Source organism: Lonchura striata, chromosome 36 (genome assembly GCF_050655825.1).
Source record: "Lonchura striata isolate lonStrDom1 chromosome 36, ASM5065582v1, whole genome shotgun sequence".
NCBI classification, from domain to species: Eukaryota; Metazoa; Chordata; class Aves; order Passeriformes; family Estrildidae; genus Lonchura; species Lonchura striata.
In genome coordinates this window covers 9,057,568-9,077,901 of record NC_140738.1, presented here as the reverse complement: position 1 = coordinate 9,077,901, position 20,334 = coordinate 9,057,568, and the positions used below count along the sequence as shown (strand labels likewise).

General features: G+C 55.6%; 3 protein-coding genes across 3 annotated transcripts; 2 read left to right on the top strand and 1 right to left on the bottom strand.

The window, feature by feature from the left end:
• The first annotated feature begins 787 nt into the window (after window positions 1-787).
• On the top strand, window positions 788-2,064 carry LOC146764123 (uncharacterized). Its single transcript, XM_085565637.1, has one exon. The coding sequence runs from the start codon at window positions 829-831 to the stop codon at window positions 1,624-1,626; it is 798 nt and encodes a 265-aa protein (XP_085421763.1). The 5' UTR covers window positions 788-828; the 3' UTR covers window positions 1,627-2,064.
• Window positions 2,065-2,151: 87 nt separating this feature from the next.
• On the bottom strand, window positions 2,152-5,750 carry LOC110472789 (class II histocompatibility antigen, B-L beta chain-like). Its single transcript, XM_085565452.1, has 5 exons — window positions 5,619-5,750; window positions 4,439-4,646; window positions 3,415-3,691; window positions 2,728-2,852; window positions 2,152-2,642 (listed from the first exon to the last, which is right to left on the bottom strand). Exons 1-5 carry the CDS (start codon window positions 5,748-5,750, stop codon window positions 2,563-2,565), a joined length of 822 nt encoding a protein of 273 aa, XP_085421578.1. The 3' UTR covers window positions 2,152-2,562.
• Window positions 4,563-18,977, top strand: LOC146764122 (uncharacterized). Its single transcript, XM_085565526.1, has 12 exons — window positions 4,563-8,602; window positions 8,680-8,692; window positions 8,953-9,058; window positions 11,382-12,092; window positions 12,270-12,357; window positions 13,188-13,236; window positions 14,249-14,358; window positions 15,099-15,216; window positions 15,605-15,704; window positions 16,122-16,318; window positions 16,736-16,873; window positions 17,321-18,977. The coding sequence occupies exons 1-12, from the start codon at window positions 8,550-8,552 to the stop codon at window positions 17,408-17,410; spliced, it is 1,773 nt and encodes a 590-aa protein (XP_085421652.1). The 5' UTR covers window positions 4,563-8,549; the 3' UTR covers window positions 17,411-18,977.
• Window positions 18,978-20,334: the final 1,357 nt, after the last annotated feature.

Here is a 20,334-nt window from a genome sequence, read left to right as displayed (position 1 = left end):
GAGGGGAATTTGGGGAGGTGGGAGTGGGGCAGCGCCAAGGCCGGGCCCCCCCGCGCTGTCCTGGCGGGAGCGGCTGCAGTGGGGACCGAGTGCGGGCGGGAGCGGCCGAGAGCCCAGCGCTGCCCCAGCCCGACCTGCCCCAGCTCCATCCCTGCCCCTGCGCTGGGATGCTGTGGGGCTGGGGGGAAGAGGGAGCCGGCAGTGGGTGCTGGGCCTGGGGGCAGGAGGAGAAGGGAAGGAGAAGCAGGCTTGAGGAACAGAATGGTCAAACGATGCAGGTGGCAGGAGAGGGTGGGATTGTGCAGGAGAAGGAGGAATAGCAAGAGGAAGAGGAGTGTGAGGAAGAGTAGAGACACAGGAGCAGGAGGAGGAGCAGAAAGAGGAAGCAGCAGAAGGTTCCACCCCTCCCTGTGTCTGCAGCCTCCCCCCAGCCCCAGGAGCGCTGCTCCCTCCACATGCAGCAGGTGACTGTGGAGGGGGATCCACAATTTTCACGGGGTGAATCTTGGTGTTTCTGAGCTTTCTTGGGCTAAATGTTGGTGCTTTGGTTTTATGTGGGAACTGAATCTTTATCTTGTAGAGGAGGTTTTTGCTGACTTGTGATGTTCAGGGAGTTTTTGATTTGTGTCTTGAAGTTTGTGGGACTTTTGGGCTGAATCTTGGTGTTTTGGAGGTTCTTACAGATACAAGATTCCCAATGACTTCCAGGGATGGACTTGGGCAAGGCGGAATCTCCAGTCCAAGCAGCTCTTCTCTTGTTTTTCCCTCTAACCAGGATTTGTCATTTCCAGGGTGTGGCTGGATGGAGGAGGAGGAAAAGCCCCGGAGATGCTGCAGGAGGAGGAGCTGCAAACCCAGCCCAGGGAGCTGCAGGGAGGAAAGAGCCCCCTGAGCCAGGAAGGCGGGCAGAGATCCACCCAGAGCTCGGAGCTGGTGGAGAAGCCTCATGGCAGGGAGAAGCCCCACAAGTGCTTGGAATGTGGGAAGGGTTTCAGGTGGAGCTCCAGCCTCATCCGGCACCAGAGGATCCACACTGGGGAACGGCCCTACGAGTGTGGGGAGTGTGGGAAGGGGTTTCAGAGAAGCTCCCATCTCCTCAGACATGAGCGGAGTCACACAGAGGAGAGGCCCTTCCTCTGCCCCGACTGCGGGAAGGGCTTCAAGCAAGGCTCTGACCTCACCGTGCACCGGCGCATCCACACCGGGGAGAGGCCCTACGAGTGTGGGAAGTGTGGGAAGAGCTTCATACAGAGGTCTAGCCTGTTCGAACACCAGGTGATCCACACTGGGGAACGGCCCTATGAGTGCTTGGAATGTGGGAAGAGCTTTGGGTGGAGATCCCAACTGAAAGCACACCAGCGCATCCACACTGGGGAGAGGCCCTACAAGTGTCCCCAGTGTGGGAAGAGGTTTCATACCAGCTCCAATCTCCTCCTTCATGAGCGGATTCACACAGAGGAGAGTCCCTTCCGCTGCCCCGACTGCAGGAAGGGCTTCAAGCAAAACTCCAGCCTCACCGTGCACCGGCGCATCCACACTGGGGAGAGGCCCTACGAGTGTGGGAAGTGTGGGAAGAGCTTCTCCAGGAGCTCAGACTTGACCCAGCACCAACGGAGGCACCACTGAGTGCCCCGAGTGAGGGAAGAGCTTGGAGTGAGGGAAGAGAGTAAGGGAAGAGCTTGGTGAGCTGCTGCAGCTCCATCCCCCATGGGAGGATCCGGGCTGGATGATCCCCAGTGACCCCTGTTGGGCAGAGCCCTGGTGTCCCCGTATGGGGAATAAAACAGAGAGTAAAGCAATGGAGCTGATAAAGGGGCCCGATATCTGAGGCCTGACTGAGCAGAAACTGTGGGAGACACAGACACAGTTTTAAGTCTCCCTTGGCAAGAACACTGACCAGGCAATATGGTGTGAGACTTTTTGATAAGGTAATGTTACCAGGTGATGTGATGTCATGAAGAATGTGTAACCAATGGGAAATTGTTACCAAAAACAGAGCCCTCTATACAAGTCAATCCCTGTATAAACACCTGGTACACTCAGTAAAATTGGCTTTGGTCTAAACTCGGATGTCCCCGTCTCTCCATGGTGGATAACCCTGTTGTGGGTGATCCCCGTTGGGTGGGGGAAGGTGCTGGAGGGATTTCTTTCCCTTCTCCCGGTGCTGCCGTGGTTTGGTTGGTAATAAATTCCCTCCCTGTGCCCAGGCCGGGTCTGTTGTCCCCGTGCCGGTGCTCGGGGCGGGATCTCTCCCGTTCCTTCTCTGCACTGCCGGGCCTCTCCTCAGCCAATGAGAGAACGCGGTGGAGAAGAGTCAGCCAATCAGCGAGAGCGGGGCTGATGACTCACCAGTTGCCGGGCAGACCCGCAGCAGGCAGTGTTCCCCACCTGGACCCGCCCTCCCTGCCCAGGGCCGGCCCCGCCGTGGGGTCCCCCCAAGTCCCTCCCCAGTGCCCCCATGAACTGGGCTGGGTTTAACTGGGAAGCTTTACTGGGAACACTGGGAGCAGGGGGCAGGGGCAGAGTGACAGCAGGGCTGGGGGACACTCGACCCCCCCAACATCAGCGTGGGGATGGAGCGGGGATCCCGGCCGGGTCCGGGGCCACGGGGATAGGCTGCGGCCGCCGGCGGCTCAGGAGCTCTGTGGGCAGAGAAAAGGGGGTGACACCGGGCTGGGGTCCCCGGGGGGACCATTCACATTCTGGGGGAGGTGGGATACGACTCACGGGACCCCCCTTTCTTGTGCAGGTAGAACCAGATCTCCAGTGCCAGGAAGATGAAGCCCAACTCGGAGTCTCCAGTTCCTGCCAGCATCTTGCTGTGGCAGCATCCAGCAGCATCTCTGGGGTCTCCGCAGGGGTCAGGACCCCCCAGAAACTCTCACAGGCACCCAGGCCCCTCCAAGCACCCTCCTGGTTGCTCCCAACCTACTCAGGATCCCTGAAACCTCCCTCTTGATCCCTTCCTCACCTTCCCAGGACCCACCAAAGCCCCTCCTGTCCCTCTCAGGATCCCACAGCCTCCTTCCAGTTGTCCCCCACTGCTCCAGGACCCCCAAACTCTCTCTCATTCCCTTCCCAGCCCCACCAGGGTTCATCCAGACCCCTCCCAGTCTCTTCCCAGCACAACCAACCTTGTCCCAATCTCTGCTCTTCCATCCCCAATCTCCATCCAGCTCTTCCAGGCTCACTCACATCCCTCCCAGTCACACCCAGCACACCCAAACTCCCTCCCAGTGTCCACCAGGACCCCCAGAACCCCATCCCACCCTCCCCAGTATCCTTCAAACCCCTTCTTAGCCTTTCCAAATCCACAACCTCCTCTCCCAGTTGAAACCAGGCTCTCCAACTCCCTCCCAGTTGAAACCAGCACATCCCAGTGGCTGTCCCAGTGCCCCCAATTCCTCCCCTGTATCCCAGTGCTGGCTCAAGGGGTGCTCCAGGCTGACGTGCTCCACCTGGCAGGTGGAGGTGAGCCCGGCCCGGGTTGGGGTTTCAAGCAGCACCAGGAGCTGGTGGGTCCAGTCCCCGTTGGGGACCATGTCGGTGGCCACCACAGAGAGCTCCTGCTGGCCCTGGAACCACCTCAGCTGGGTGTGGGCCGGGTAGAAATCCACCAAGGAGCAGAGCAGGTGGCCGGGGCTGGGCTGGGAGCTCGAGGGCACCAGCGAGATGGACACGCTGGGGGTCACTGGGAGAGAGCGGGGACACACTGGGATCAGCTGGGGGGAGCTGGGAGAGAGAGGGGAGGGGTGGTGTGGCCTTGGGGCAGACTGGGAATGGACTGAGAGGGACTTGGAATGAACTGGGAAAGACTGGGATGATACTCAGAGAGAGGGGAGGGGATGGGGGGCACTGGCAGAGGGTGGAGATCTCGGAGTGAACTGGGGAGGAACTGGGAATGGGCTGGGAAGGAGTGGGAGGGACTGGGGCGGCACTGGGAGGAACTGGGAATGGGCTGGGAAGGAGTGGGAGGGACTGGGGCGGCACTGGGAGGAACTGGGAATGGGCTGGGAAGGAGTGGGAGGGACTGGGGCGGCACTGGGAGGAACTGGGAATGGGCTGGGAAGGAGTGGGAGGGACTGGGGCGGCACTGGGAGGAACTGGGAATGAAGCGCGCGGCACTGGGAGGCCGAGTCCAGTGCGGGGCACGCGGCGCTGCGGGTCTGCCTGGCAACTGATGAGTCATCAGAGACTCGCGCTCTGATTGGCTGAGGGGCGGCAGCGCCACGCCAGGCTGAGATGGACAGCCGGGAGGCACTGGGAGAGACTGGGATGGACTGGGAGAGCCACGGGGGTCAGTGGCAGGGACAGAAGGTCTCGGGGATGGGCACAAGGAGGGCTGAGGGCTCTGGGGCGATTCCCAGGGAGGTTTTGAGGGGCCTCAGGGTCATTGCCAGAGCAGGGCTCGAGGGGACACGCTCTGCCCCACGCTCACCTCGGCGCTCCGTGAGGAACGGCCTGAGATACTCGTGGTTGTACCGGCAGAGCCAGCCCACCGCAGTCCTTCTTTGCTCCATAACGTGCGGGTCGCTGTTCCAGTACCTGGCTGCTGTCCCTGGAGTATCTGTCCCATGGTATCTGTGGATACCATGCAAAGGCCTTTTCTGCTTATTTACCCTGCACTCTCCTCGTAGCAGTTCAGGCTGGAACAAATGGCTCCCAGAACAGGGACCTTGGGCAGTTATCCAGTCCCGGAGAGCGTCTCCTGAAGGTCATCGGATCCGGGATCTTTGGGAATTCAAGCGTCGTTTGGGACCAGCTTCTTCCTTCGCTTTGTGAGGACTGTTTCTCCTGGCCTGTCGGCACCCCTTTGGAATTCTGAGGGAAGGCTGCCGCTTTGGAAGGGAAGCTTTCAGAATCCAAAGGACCGGCAGGAGCCCACCAGCCCCCTCGAGGTTTCGCTTTTCCTTTGTGTCCCTCGCATTGGTGAGTACTCGCAGCGTGGGCTGCCAGGTGCCCGGGGGAGAGCTCCACACATGAACACATTTATCTTAAGTTCATCCTTTTGCCTCGTGGGGGGGAATTTTGGGTTGTTTGGGAAACATGGACAATCATTTATCCCCAGCTCAATGAGAGATTTATATTCAGATTAAAGCAACCTTAGTACTAGGGAATGTTTCATTTAAAAAACTTTTGTTCGGTTTTTGTTTGAGCACTTTCCTGAGGCTTCCCAGGAAGATGTTTTGTCACTTTCATTCTGGGGGAAAGTTGGGTGATGCATTTATGATATACAAGTGGGTGGAAATTATAAAGTGGGCAAGTTTAATCCTATTTTCAATTTGATTTTTAAATTAGTAAAGCCTAAGTGAGAAAGTTGGGTCCCTGGTTCTTGTTCCCCGTGTTACTCCCTCCCTGATCCTAACCCTGCTTCCCCTATGGGTGGGTTGGGAGCCAGACCCTGCCCACGGGCACAGGGCTGTCACCTACTCCCTGCTGCCTCCTGCCCCACTCAGTCCCTCTCTCAGGCTGGCCCTGGCCACTCCAGCCCGAGCCTTCCCCGCTCCCTTGTCCCCGACTGCCCTGTCCCCAGTTAGGTCCCCAGCTCCAGGAATGTCAGTTGTACAGCCCCGCCTCGGGTCCCTCCCCTGCGCTCGCAGCTGCGTCGATGGTGTCACCGTCGGGACCAGCCCCTTCTGTCCCCTGCCCACATCCCCGAGTGGGCCCTTGAGGGTGGTTCCCTCCTTCTCCAGCCCATCCCGGTTCCCACGCCGCGGAACCGAACGCGGGCCTGGCTGGAAGCCCACCATGCTGGCCTGCAGGCCCCGAGTCACCGGGCCCCACCGCTCCGCCGGAGGCTGCGCGCTCCAGCCCGCCCCGACCCACCTTCCGAAGAGGATGAGGACGGCGGCACCCCGGCAATAACAACAGGCCGGGAGGAGGCTGGACACGGATCAGGGAGGAGCCCTGCGGGATGGGGACCTGGACTTGGTGAGAGATCTCGATTGCCTTGCAGCGCCTGTCGTCATTAAACGGGGAAAGGAGCCGCGATGGGAGCGGATTCCTCACACTGAGGGGAAGGAGTTGAGAAAAGCGGCCAGAGACTATGGCCGCAATTCTCCATATTTTAAAAATGTATTGGACTAAACTTTCACAGGACATACCTTAATTCCCCATGCCTTCCATTACATTACCACTGCACTATTGCAGTGGAAAAAACTTTTAAAGCCAATCCTATCCAAGTATGACTTGAGTGAAGTTTTAGGCGAAGGCCAGGAAGGCCCTGAGACTTTGGCAGGAGAGGGGGAATTTAGCAGACCAGAGGATCAGGTCATGCTGCCCAACAATGTCTTAGATGACATCAAATCTGCTGCAAAGACTGCTCCTTTAAAAATCCCTGGTGGAACCACCCTTGTCCAAAACTTTTCTTCAATCCATCAGGGGGTTGAAGAGACATTTGTTAAGTTTGTTGACCACCTCCCAGAGGCCATCGATCGCCAAATTGATAATGTAGAGGCCAGGGATGAACTCCTGGGAAAAATGGCAATGTCTAACGCCAACCTGGAAACCAAAAAGCTTCTCGGAGCTCTTCCCCAAGATCCAGAGCCACTCATCCCACAGATGGTCGACACCTGCACTAAGGCCTCTTCTTCAGAAACTGCTTTAGCCCTGGCCGTGAGCAAAGGGGTGGGGGAGGCAGTGGTGCCCATTAACAACGAGAGGTGCTTGAACTGTGGCCAGTTCGGCCATTTCCAAGCCAACTGCCCTCACTGGCCTCCTGTGCACTTTAACTCACCTCGCTGCCCTCTCCAGAACACCTAGAAATGATCAGCCCTCGCAGCGTCCGGGAAACGGGCGGGGAGCGCGGCGCGGTCCCGCACGGAGACAACGAGCGGCAGCCGCGGCCCCGGGGCCGAGGGCGGGCGGGCGAGGCCGGCGGGCGGGCAGCCCCGCCGGGGGCGGCTCAGAACCGCAGTCCTGGGGCGAAACTGCCGCCCCCGCCCCGCTGCTGCTCCGGAGCTCCTGCGCCCGCAGCGTCCGCGGGCACCGGCCGGGACAGAGCCCGGGAAGGAGAAGGGGCCGAGCCTCGGCGCGGCCGCCAGCGCCGGGAGCGGGATGAGCCCCGCACGGCAGCGCCCCAGCACCGGCGCCACGTCCAGCATCACCAACACACACGCAAACCCGCTGGCCAAGGTGAAAAAGTCCTTGCCATGAACGTTCTGGGGACAGGAAATGGTTCAATGTCAAAAACAGATACGGTTTCATAACCCGGAATGATAACAAACAAGATGTGTTTGTTCAACAGACTGCTATAAAAAAAAATAACCGCAGGAAATAACTCCACAGTCTAGGAGATGTAGAAATTGTGGAATTTAATATAATACAAGGAAGAAAAAGCCCCCAAGCAGCAGATGTGACAGGACCTGGTGGAGTTCCAGTGCAAGGTAGCAAACATGCACCAAACTGCAAACCTGCGAAATATTACCCATGTCATGGAAGTCCTCCACACTCCTACCGGGGAAATTAAACCCAAAACCAGCAGCCAAATCCCAGCAACAGCCCAAAAGCTGAAAGAGCACAGAACACCGATAAGCCACCTTCCATCCAAGACTCCACCTCCATATCAAAACAACTTTCCTGTCTGATAAGTCCCACTTCTTCTAATACCCTTCCCCAATTCCTGTGGCCTCCCTGCCCCCCTCCCACTTTCCCTGTTTCCTTTCCCTTGTCCTATTACCCCTTTTTTATGTTCCCACAAATTCCTACCTCCTTTTCCCCCTTTCCATGGCCTCCCTCCACTAGTCCCTTTCCCCAGAGTTCCTTCATAATACCTGAAGGAGTGTAATTGGGGGGGAAGAAAGGAAAGTTTTCCTAAATTAACCATCTTTTTCTTAAAAAGTAATGATTTCTATTTGGAGTTTCCAACAGGCACATCACCACCTACATTACCTCGTACAGAGTCTGTCACAGCCAGCAGCACTGCCACAGGGGCCAGAGAACCAGTCCCTACTGAAGGCTCCTGATTCCATCTCCTGATAAACCGGACTAAGAAAACCCCACATCCCTCCTGCCAGCTCTAAGAAAATCTATTTGGACATTAGAGACTCAGAATTGTTTGCATTTTGAAAATTGTCGTATGAGCGCTTTTGATTGATTTTGTCATTTTGTGTTGAATCAGTTGATCCTCCAGAGAAGCTTTCTTAATAATATAAAAAGGGGAATTGTGGGGATCCTGGGGGGCATTTCCCTGGTTTGGGGAGATGCAGGAGGCTTCCCTCAAGGGGCTGTTGGACTCTGTTTGCTCCTTGCCCTGTTCCTGTGTCTGTTCCTGTGTCCCTGGGCCACTCCCTCCCTGTTCCCTGACTGGGCCTCATCTTTGTACTGCCCAGGGACCAGGGTCACCCCCACCCCGACTCCTCAGGACAGGGAGAGCTGAGAGTTGGAGCAGGGGGATGGGCGTGCTGGGGAAAACCCTGAACATCTCACGGCATGGCTGATTCAGACATCTGTGGATACCATGCAAAGGCCTTTTCTGCTTCTTTACCGTGGACTCTCCTTGTAGCAGCTCAGGCTGCAACAACTGGGGATCATCCAGCCCGGATCCTCCCATGGGGATGGAGCTGGAGCAGCGCACGAAGCTCTTCCCTCACTCAGGACACCCGCAGGGCCTCCCTGGTGTGGAAGTGCTGCTGAGTGATGATCTCTGAATTCCACCTGAAGCTCTTCTGACATTGCAAGCACTCATAGGGCCGTTCCCCAGTGTGGATCCTGTGGTGCTTGGTGAGGTCGGAGGTCCCACTGAAGCTCTTCCCACACTCCCCACACTCGTAGAGCCTCTCCCCAGTGTGGATCCTCTGGTGTTCCATCAGGTGGGAGTTCCAGCTGAAACCCTGCCCACATTCCAAGCACTTGTGGGACTTCTCCCTGCCATGAGGCTTCTCCACCAGCTCTGAGCTCCGGCTGGATCTCCGCCCGCCTTCCTGGCTCAGGGGGGCTCTTTCCTCCCCGCAGCTCCCTGGGCTGGGTTTGCAGCTCCTCCTCCTGCAGCATCTCCGGGGCTTTTCCTCCTCCTCCATCCAGCCACACCCAGGGAATGACAAATCCTGGTTTGGGGGAAAAACAAGAGGCGAGCATCTTGGACTGGAGGCTCCTCCTGCCCAAGTCCATCCCTAGAACTCAGCAGGACTCTTGTGTCCATGAAAATCTCCACAGTCTCAAGGTTCAGCCCAAAACAACACTCCCAGGAGTTCCCTATCTCTGATCTCTCCACTTTTGGGGTTCCAGAGGTTTCCTTTCCTTGGGATGATGGGGGTCCAATGGCTCCAGGGGTTCCCCCTTCTCAGGTGTCCTGCTTAGGGATGATCCAGGGGCTGTTGGGGCTCCATGGGGTCCCTTCTCCCCTGATGCTCTACTCTGAGATCCCAGGTGTCCCAGGGGTTCCTCCTCTCCAGGCTCCCCCCCTTTCCAGCCAGCCGGGGGTCCCCCAGCTCCAGGATCGCCCCTCTCTGCTCTCCCCACTCCGGGGGTCCCAGGGGTTCCCCTCCTCTGCTCCCCCGGGGGTCCCCAGGACAATGTCCTCCCCCTGGTGACACTGGGCAAGGGCCACATGGACTCCCAAAGATCCCCCAGGGGGCTCAGCTTTGGGGTCCTGCAAGATCCAAACCTACACACACAGAGAAAAAAACCCCCCAGGCTTTATTTGGGCCTCCCAGACGAACATCTGGGGCTCAATTCCACAATCTGCAAGCTCCCAACACACCCCAATAAAAAACCCTCTCAGAGACTCCCCAATATATTTGGGACAAGCTCCCCCTCCCCTCTCACCTGCAGGATGAGCTGGGGGCAATGGTCCCGGGGCCAAGGGTGCTGCGGCCTCAGGGGGCACTGGAACCTCCTGTTTCTCCTCCTTTTCCTGCTCCTCATCCTCATCTTCCTCCTCCTCCTTCCTAATCCCACCTCCTGCCCAGTTCCTGCCTTCTGTATATTTCGAGTGCAGCACCTTGCTTGTTTTTAGAGCGAGAACAAAGATCCCAGCGGGAACACGGCTTGCTGGCTTTAGTCAGATGTAGCAGTGACTAAAGGTCCTGTTTCCTCTGCTGTGCTCCCGTCCTTGTTCCTCCTCAGTGTTCAGGCTGGGCTATGGGGTGTCCCTGTTTGCTGCATTTTCAGAGCTCCTCCTGGAGCCTTTGGGCAATAGGCTGTGCCCTGGGAGGGTTCTTTGTGCTCCTTTGTGACCCAGGAGAACCTTCCGGGCGGTTTCTGCGTGAGCTGCTGCTGTGATGTCACAGGAGCACTGCCACGTCCCCGAGGTGCTCCCGTGGCTGTGGGACACGGAGGCCTCAGTGTCCCCAGTGGCTCTGGGCACTGCTCCTTGCCGGAGGATCCTCCTGCCCGAGGCATTCTCAGCACCAGCCCAGCCCTGACGGGTGTCCTTGTGTGCTTGCAGGGCTGCAGTCTGCAGGCGTGTGCAGCGCAGCCAAAATGATCCAGCACGTGGCTGCTGCAGTTTGCACGCTGTACTCTGTGGCTTATTCGGGGTATTTTTTAACCCACTTGGCACGTAAGTCGAGGTTTTCCCTCGGTGCTGTGGCTTTGCGCTTGCTGTGTGCTTTCTGTTCTTCCTCTGGACCTGAGCTGACTTTGTAACCAAATGGCCATGAAGGCTCCATTGCTTTGGGAGAGCTCCTGCCAGCAGCTGCAGCTGAAAAAGGGGGTGTCTGCAGCCAGCGGGGCGTGCACAGCATTTGCAATGAGCCCTGGGGGGTTCTGTTCCCTCCAGCGGGGAGTCTGTGGCAGCAGAGCCGGGAACTCCCTGCCCAGCCAAGAACTGACCCAGCCCAGCATTTTGTGCCGTTCTCTTGCTGTGGGAAGGGACTGTGGCTCCTGGAGGGACGCTGGGAAAGCAAAATGCTCTCTCGGGGTTGCCTTGCTCCATGGCATTTCCCACGACAGGCAGTTTTTTCCTGACAGCATCTGGTTCATGTTCCCTCTCCCGTTGCAGGGCACCTCATGTGTGGATTCCGAGCAGCTCCTCCTCCGGTGAGTGGGAAAGGAACCTTTGGTGTTTGGAATTGTGCAGCAAGCTGTGAGCTCGGCGTGTGGCAGCCGAGTGCCAGCCTGGGAGGCTGAAGGAAAGTTCCTGTCAGAGTCTTTGCAGCAGCAGCAGCAGCAGCAAAGGGATCCCCAGCAGATTTCTCCTTTTCTGCTGCAGAGCTTTTGAAGGGCTGCAGGTCTGGTTTTGCAGGCACAGGATTGCTTGCTGGCTTTAGCCACAGTGGAATATCGTTTTCCCAACAATAAGTGGCAATGTCGACTTTAGCCCATTGTTAGTTTGAAGAGCCCCAAACCCAATTTCTGCTTAGTGCAGCTGGATGTGCAGCTGAAGGCAAATAAGGTGATCACTGAGATAGAACTTCCCGTCCCTCACGCTGCCATCTGTCCACAGGGCACAAAAGCAGCACCAGCCCCTCCTCTGGCTCCCTCTGCTTCCCAAGAGGAGGCCAAAGAGGAGGAAGACAGCAGTGAGCTCCCCGCTGTTCTGGAGGACGCTGGTGAACTTCCCTCGGTGCTGGGAGATGACAGTGAACTTCCCGCTGCTCTGGGAGACAAGGGCGAACATCCCGCGCTGTGGGAATACAGCGGCGAGGCTCCCGCGGCGTGGGACAGGTACAGTGGACATCTCCCGGCGTGGGACGAGGGCGGTGGATGTCCCCTGGTGCGGGGCGAGGATGGCCAAGCCCCCATGGTGTGGGATGAGGACAGAGGACATCTCCCGCTGTGGGATGAGGACAGAGGACATCCTGTGCCTTGGGAAGAGGAGGGTGAACTTCTCCCAGCATGGGAAGAGGACAGTGAACATCCCCTGGCTTGGAAAGATGATGGCGAACCTGCAGCGTTTTGGGAAGAGGATGGAGAACCTCCCTGTGCTTGGGAAGAGGATCCAGAACCTCCCTGTGGTTGGGAAGAGGATCCAGAACCTCCCTGTGGTTGGGAAGAGGACACTGATCCTCCCTGTGCTTGGGAAGAGGACACTGAATCTCCCTCCGCTGTGGGATCCTGGGCTGAAGGTTCTGACAGCAGCACAGCCCTGCAGCCAGAGGGGAGAGGGGAGTGGTGCCTGGTGCAGCTGAGTACGTCTGCTCTGTTCCTGTGTTCAGAGCAGGGGCTGTGTGTGTGTCTCGGCATCAGCTGCAGCCAGCGTTGCTCTGCAGCTGAATGTCACAGGGGCATTTATTGTCCTTCCCCAGCTGAGACCAAGGGGCTCACGGCCCCAGGGAGTGGGGCTGCATTCTGGCTCTGCTCTGGCGGGGTCTCGCTCTGGGAGGGAGCCTCTTCCACGTGGTTTCTTTCAGGGAACATCGTGAGCGTGGCAGAGCCTGCCGAGAAATACCTGGAAGTGGAGCAGATTGGCCAAGGGTAAGTGCACGGCAGCTACTTCTGCACAAGCAGCCCAGGGGCTGTGCTGGTGCAGGATCATGGGAGAAGTCAGGAGAGCTCCAAACACCTTCAGACACTGGGGTGCCATCCTGCTGTCTCTCAGTCCTGATCAGAATTGAGAACTGTGGTCAGAAGGAGCCGTCACAGGCCCCTGAGGCTGGCAGTGTCCTGCCTGCAGCAAGGAGCAGGACCTGGGAGATCTTCTGTGTCTGGAACTGGATTGCCTAAAAGAGCCACTCACCATCTGGAGACTGTCAGACAACATCTCTCAAGGAGATTTCTTTCAAATATTTTACTTCATAAAATATCTTCCGGTCAGAATTAACAACCTAAAGGTTTAGAAACATGAACCAGAGATGAACTAATGAGTGCTCTATTCTAGCACAGCTCGTAGAGCCCATACATTCAGGAACAGACACAGAGCTGGTGCACTCTGGGGGAAAATGCATCACCTGCCTGATGGCAGGGCCCTTGTGGATCCTGCAGGTCTTAGGCAGGAAATCGAAAAGGATGAAATGCATTCTTTTCCAGTTCTTTAGACACCCATTGCTCACCTCAGGTTTTGAACTAGAGCAATTCAGCATGGACATTTGGGATTTGCTCCAGCCCAATTCCTTCGTGTTGGGTCTCAGTTTTCTCTTGCACACCTGGCATGGCAGAGGGCTGGTGGCTGCTGCGCTGTTGTTGCAAGGGCCGATGCACCCAGGTGTTTGTGAGCGCTGCAAGCAGCAGAGATCTCCTGTCTGGGCTGGCTTTCACTCCCAGGGCCTCAAGCACTGCTTCTTTCTTCTCTGCTGTTTTGTCTCCAGGGCTTTTGGAACTGTTTCCAAAGGACTCGACAGGGCCACTGGAGGAGAGGTCAGTGCCAACACGCCCAGCACGTCTGGCAGCTCTCCAGGGCTCTCTCCTCTGCTGGGAGCTGTGGCTGCAGCTCTGGGGGCCAGCAGAGCTTTCCTGCACAGGCTGCTCCTCTGAAGGCAGAGCAGTGTCAGCCTGCAGAGCACAGCTGGGACACACTTGGTCCTTCTGGAGTGCCCAAAGGGATGCAAGGAGGGCAGCAGTGTCTGTCAGAGCAGGACATGCTGGCTTGCTCTTCATATCTAAAAGTGTGAATGGATCAGTGTTGGAGACTGAGGCCCAATTTATCTTCACCCCAGCCGCAGACAGGAACACTATTTAGCAGTTTTTCCATCCTGCCTTTCATCTTCAAAGGGTACCTCAAGGCCTAATTAGGGTGAGATCCTGCTTGGGCTCAATTTGGGACTTTAGTTCCACTTCAGCTGTCCACAGAGAGAGAGGGATAGAAATGAGAAGATGGATGTCCAGAGCAAAGCTCTCTCCTAAACCCTGCAGTTGTGTTTGGGTCTGGGGTCAGTGACAGCCTGTGACAGGGATCACCTGAGCAATGGATGTGTGTGTTTGCTTTGTTGTGCAATCCCAAACAGAGCAGCTGCATCTGAAATCATGACCAAATCCCATGCAATTGCTAAAGGGTTCCCGGCTGTTTTGCTCTGTTTTCACAGAACCAGAATTACCTCCTGCTTGCAAAATGTATTTGAATAATAATGAGAGTGTTGAGGCCATTTGAGAAGACTGTAGGTGCAGAGAATGTGGTTAGAGCTGGGAGGCTGACAGCTGAGGGGCCATTTCTGCAGAGCTTGCAAGGCCAAATGTCTCTGGCCATGTGTCCTGTAAGCAGCCCCAGCGAGCAGAGCAATGGGCTGTGGGAGTGGCCCTTGCTGAGCTCTGGTGCCCATCCCAGGGCAGTTTGGCACAGCCCGGCTCCGTCGCTCCAAAAAGCCTCGCCCCGTGTTGGCTGTGGCCTCCTGCCACAGACTCCTCCAGTTAAAGGTCTTCAATGTCCCCTCAGGTGGCCATAAAGAAAATGAGTCTCAGAGGGCAGAACAGGGAACGCGCTGTGAATGAGCTCCTGCTCCTGAAGGACAAGAAGAACCCCAACATTGTCAACTCTTTGGACAGGTGAGTGCTTCAGGCCTCATCCCGTGCACGGGCCCTGCCTTAACCTTTCCTGGCACCCGTAGTCTGTAGCCTGTTTTGAAAATGCCTGACCCAGCCGTATCTTCCCAAAACAGCAGCCTGGCAGTTCGCTCCCTCCGTGTGCTTTGGTTGCTTTGGTTTGGTTTTTCCTTCAAGTTGACCCCGTTTTCTGTGTCTTACAACAAGTGCTGATAAACCACAGCAGAAATTATTTCCCTTGGCTTCTTCTTCCCAGCCCTTTTGCATTGCTGCAGATGCCAGGAAAACCAGGGCCTTGTTTGCACAAATGCCTCATTTGCCCATTTTTCACTGGCCTTGCCTGTTTCTGAAAGGTTTCTGATTGCTTTTATCCCAAGTGCTGCACGGCCTCCTCCCCTGGATAACCCTGGGAGTTGTGTTGCCTTGTTCTGTAGGGAATGGTGGAACTGATGAGCTCAGAAGCTGAACCAGCTGGGGGCCAGTGTTGTGGTTCCACACTGATCTGGGCTGTTGCTAAACTGCATTTTTCACCTGCTTGCCATCTAAGGCCTCTCCTTTCTCACAGGTGTCTCTTCCTTTAGACTGTGCAGATTCCAAGGACTCTGCAGCCTGGCAGGAATGTCTCTCCATCTGATTCTGTCCTCATGGACAAGTGACCTGGAAACAAAACTACACTCCAGGCTTTTCCATGGGGGAATTGAGCATTGCACATTTGTCTCCATGTCACTGCTTTTCTCTTCCAGCTTCCTTGTTGACGGAGATCTCTGGCTGGTGATGGAATACATGGATGGAGGAACTTTGCAGGACGTTGTCAGACAGACACGCATGGCTGAAGGAGAGATGGCAGCTGTCAGTCGGGAGGTGAGGGATCCTGCCTGTGGCTGCCACGCCTTGGGCACGATGGTCCTTCCATACAGGCGTGAGAACAGGAGTGGCTCCATGCTCAGGGCTCTGTTTGTTGGTTTCATGAGCTGGAGAAGAAAGAGCCTCTGCAGTGAACGGCCTGCCAGCATCGCTGCACTTCTGCTCTGTTCTTGCTCTCTTTCCTGCTGTTGTGGCACTCTCTGTCTGTTCTGGATTTGATGTGCTGTTCTCAGCTTTGCCCTGAACCGTTTGCCTGGAGCCTGTCTGCTCTGCACTCCTGGCCTGTCACAGCAAAGCTGCTGCTGGCAGAATTCGGAGCTGTCCTTTCTTGTGTGATAGATTCCGGCCATTGGTTTTTGTCCTGGTGTTTCTTGTTCTCTCTCAGTGCCTGCAGGGCCTGGATTTCCTCCATGCGAACCGGGTGATCCACAGAGATCTGAAGAGCTCCAACATCCTCCTGGGCATGGCCGGCTCTGTCAAGCTGGGTGGGTGTTCCTGGCCAGGCACGGCGCTCCCGGGTGCGGCTGTGGGGCTGCTTCCCAGTGCCGGCCAGAGCCCCACAAGGGCTGCTGGGGGCACTGCCCGGCCCCTGCTGCCAGCTGAGAGCGGCTGCCCCTGCAGAGAGCTCCGGAGAGCAGCAGGGTGCCAGGGGTGGCTTTGCTCTGGGTATGGCCCTGCCAGAGGGGCAGGAGTTGGAATCTAAAGCTTCAAGGGAATCAGTAAAAGCCACTGCACGAAAGCTGAGGGTTTCTTTAAGGGTCCAGTTCCACCTTCCCTTGGCTACAGCCCTGAGCACTTTTCCAGCTCACTTCACTACTGCATTCTCAGACTGAGAGTGGGGAGTCTTGGTGCTTGGTTTCCTCATTCCAGCTGCCTTTGACAGTGTTTGTTTCTGTCCTCAGCTGATTTTGGCCTCTGTGCTCAGCTCAGCTCTGAGCAGGACCGGCGCAGCTCCATGGTGGGCACTGCTCACTGGATGGCCCCAGAAGTTGTGACCAGTTCTCCTTATGGCCCCAAGGTGGACATCTGGTCCTTTGGCATTGTGACCATCGAGATGGTGGAAGGAGAACCTCCTTACTTCAAGGAAACGAGGGCCATGGTAAGAGGCAAATTCTCCAGGGGCTGCAGAGCCCTGTGAGCACAGGGTGACCCTGCACTGGGAGCAGCAGCTGGAGGTTTCTGCACCTGGGGAAGGGAATTCCCAGAGCACTTGAGCCTCAACACAGACAAATATTCTGCAGTCTCCAGCAACAATTTGCTTTGGGATTTATGCTGTTGCAGCTCTTCTGGCTCTGAGGATGACCTGAAAATGTGAATCAAGTGCATCAGCTCTTTCCAATGGCTGTGGCAGCACCAGGGTTTGGGTTTCTTGGTTGGCACAGGAAAATGAGCTGTGAGCAGCATCTTTGCCAGGGAGGAAAGTGTTCCTGGAGCTGGGGCTGAGAACCCGGGGTTGCTGTGAGCACCTGTGGGTGGGAAGGAAGCTGGCAGAGCGCTGAGTTTGCTTTTCCTGCAGGCTCGCGCTCTGATCCGGCACAACGGGACCCCGCAGCTGCAGGAGCCCCGGCGCCTGTCGGCTCTGCTGCGGGACTTCCTCGAGTGCAGCCTGGAGCCGGACGAGGAGCAGCGCTGGTCTGCCCAGGAGCTGCTGCAGGTGAATGCCGAGCGGCCGAGGGGAAGCAGCAGCGCCAGGGAGGGGTTTTCTGCTGGGGCCCCTCCGATAGTCTCCAGCCTCGCTGCGTTCCACACGCAAAGCAAGCAGAATCCTCGCCGGGTTTGGCTTGGCAGGGTCCTTTCGAGGGCATCTGCCCCTGGTGCCTCACGAGGAGCAGGGCCATCTTCAGGCAGGTCAGGTGCTCAGAGCCCTGCCTGGCCTGAGCTTGGATGTTCCCAGGGAGGAGGCACCTCCCACATCCCTGGGCACCTTCTGTCAGTGTTTCCCCACTCTCCTGGCAAAAAGATTCTGCCTTAGATCTAACCTGAGCTTGCTTCCCTCTCCTGAGTTTCAGACCATTTCCCTTTGTCCTGTTGCAACAGAGCCTGTGAGGAAGTTGCTCTGGAAAGTAACAGTTCATTTCTTTCTTTTTTATCCTTTGGGCAGCACCCATTTATATCATCAGCCAAGCCTCTCTCCAGCCTGACCCCTCTGATCACCGCAGCAAAGCAACTGAGGGAGCAGCGGAGGAGATGAAGCAGTGGAGGACAGCTTTTAGTTACAGTAGTTAGTGAGGACAACTAGTTAGTGATGGTAGTTAGCAGTGCTAGTTGGTTATGGTAGTTAGGACAGCCTGTTTGTTACGGCTCTTATGACAGCCTGTTTGGTATGGCAGTTTTTTGAATAAAAACTCTTTTAAACCTCAAGTCCCTTGAGGTGTCCCTTCCTCCTCCCTCCGTGACTCGGCTGCCCGGAGCAATGTGAGGGGAGAGCGGGCCCAGCCTGGCCCAGAGCTGAGCCCCAGCAGAGCCCTGGCAGAGCCCAGAGCAGCCTCGGATCTGCAGAGTCAGCCTGGGAGGAGGCGCTCGGAGCCTTCTGGGCTGCACCCGACTCTTGGTTACAAACTGCGTGTGCTGGAAAATGCCACCGGCTCTGCCAGAGGGCAGAAGGGGCCCGGGGAAGGCCCCAGTGCTCCCTGCAAGGGAAACACCTGCCCTGGGTTTGTTATACAGAACTATGTAGTTGGTGGCTTTTGCTCTTATGTCTTGACTTCTGCAACTTATTCTTAGTCACAACGATTTTGATACAGTACAGTTTGTAATCACTTTTAACTGCTTTTGCTGTAATATAATTTGTCAGCTTTTTGTGGCCAATGCCCTGGTCCCTGTGTAGCTCATATCCTGAGAATATCATTCTTGGATGATAGTTTAGTTTGTGCACAGTGTGAAAAACATACATACTAGTTTTGGCTTTTGCAAAATATTGAAGTGGATGCCATGGGTTGTGCATTAGAATGTTAACTTTTGCAGAAATAGCTGTAGTTGTGAAATAATAACTAATGCTTTTATTTTTGTAACTAACTGACAGTAATAACTCAGAGGTATTTGTGAAACAGCCAATGTTGATTTAAATACTTGTAGAAGTAGCTAAAACCGTCTGTATGGCCAGATAACATTTAAGGAACGGGTGTGCTGAGGACCCTGCCGCTGACCCTTCGACTGTCAGGAACTGTCTCTTGCTGATGTGGAAACCCAGGTGTCCCACGGTGAGGTTCTGGTGTTTGTATCCCCAATCGTGGGTTCTGTTCATGTTTGATATTCTGTTCTGTGCTCTCAGAACTGACTCTGAAAGTGAAGTTTGTTTTGTCTTGTTATCAGCTGGCTCACCTCCCCCCATGGTCTGTTCTCCACAAGAGGCTTGTGTGGGCTGGCTTGGCTTGCTTTTGCTGGCTTTGTTTGCTTGCTCTTGCTTCCGCTCTTGCCTTTGCTTTTTCCTGTTAGTTAGTTTAACTAGGCAGTCCAATTTTTTCCCTGGGTTGTTTCTTTCCCTTTCCTTCTTCTGAATACCATCCAACCTGCTCTGGACTGGGACCTGGGAACCCTGAGGAGCACCGGGAGCCTGCGCTCTGTGATCTGCAGCAGCCATCCCCAGTGCCCAGAGCAATCCCCAGCGCCCAGACCTGGGCGACCACCCCCAGGAGAGACTTTCTGGATTTGTCATCTCTTCAGAGTGGTGAAAGAGTTTTGTTGTCATCTGGTGTTGTTATTTTTTTTAGTGCTGGGGAGTGTTTTGTTAGTTAAATAAACAGGTTCTTTTCCACTTCTCTCAGAGAAAATTCTTCCTGAATCAGGTGGGTGGGGAGGAGCTGTGGGGGTTTGTTGTTGCAGAGGATAGATAGATATGATTGTTCTCGTAGCTAGCCGAATGTCACTTCTGTCCTTGGATGAATCCTGGAGTGAAATGGACTGTTCCATCCCACCCCCCAAAAGATTGTGGCTCATCCCACACCTCTGTACCTGCCCCCAAAACATCAGCGTCTGTAACTCCATTGACCCATGCCTTGTCCCGGCCCACTTGGGAGCTCCTGATAAGGGGGCTCCGAGGGGCCATGCGGCCTCTCGGCCCTCTCCTCCTCTCTTGGACTTCCTCCCCCCCTGGGGCTTCCCCTCTCTTAAACCCTCGGTTTCTCTCTCCCCTCCCCGTCCTCCTAAGCCCGGCCACGTGCTACGCCTGAGAGCACGAGGCTCGGGCATTCCTGGATCTCCAAGAAACCTCTCTCCCCAAGAGCAAGCTTCAGAGATCTCTGCCTCCCTACACCCCCACCGTGCAGGAGCATAGTCATCTCACAGTTTGTTTTCTGGGGGCTCCTTCCAGAGGGTTGGGGGATTTGCATTCCAAGAGCACTCAGGGTTGCAGATTGAGGCTATGCCCAAGGGGATCTGGGGTTGGACAACACAGCTGGACTGAAGGTTAAAAATGTCCAAGGGGATCTGGGGTTGGAAAACAGTAACACCTAAAATTCTGCTGGGTTGGGAGACATCCAGGATTAAACCTGCTGGGTTGAAGGATTAACATTCCATGAGCACTCAGGGTGTAGATATGTAATGTAGACTGTTTGAAATTAAAAGGTACCTTGTATGTGAGAGTGAGTGAAAAATAAAAGTGAGTAAATGTAGATTAATGGAAGTATATATAATGTAGATTGTTTATTTTGAGCTTTACTTTATCTCCTTGGAGGCAGGTGGATTGTGTTGAATGGTATTGTGAGAGAAAGGACTTTTTGAGTAGTTGAAAGAAGGTGGTATTCAGGTTGTTAGAGAAAGTGGGAAACAGAGGCAGAGGACTTGTGAAGAAACGTGAGGAATGGACTATCACATCTAAAATGGGCAACACCAAAACACACCAAAGGAGTGTTGAAAAGGACTTGCATAGAAAAATCAGCAAAAAGGAGTGACAAGGGAAACAGAGGGCAAGCCTGGATTGAGCACTGTAGTCATCAGCGAGAAGATCACACGTACCTGCTGTGGGCAGCAACCCCACAGGCAGGGGAGGTGGGGGTATAAGCCATGCCAGACCTCTGTCATTCCTGTTTCTGTCTCTCATTTGTTGTCTTTTCCCTTCTGAGATAGCAGCAAGATCGTGTCACAAATGCTACAGAAAGTATCACATGGAAAGAAACC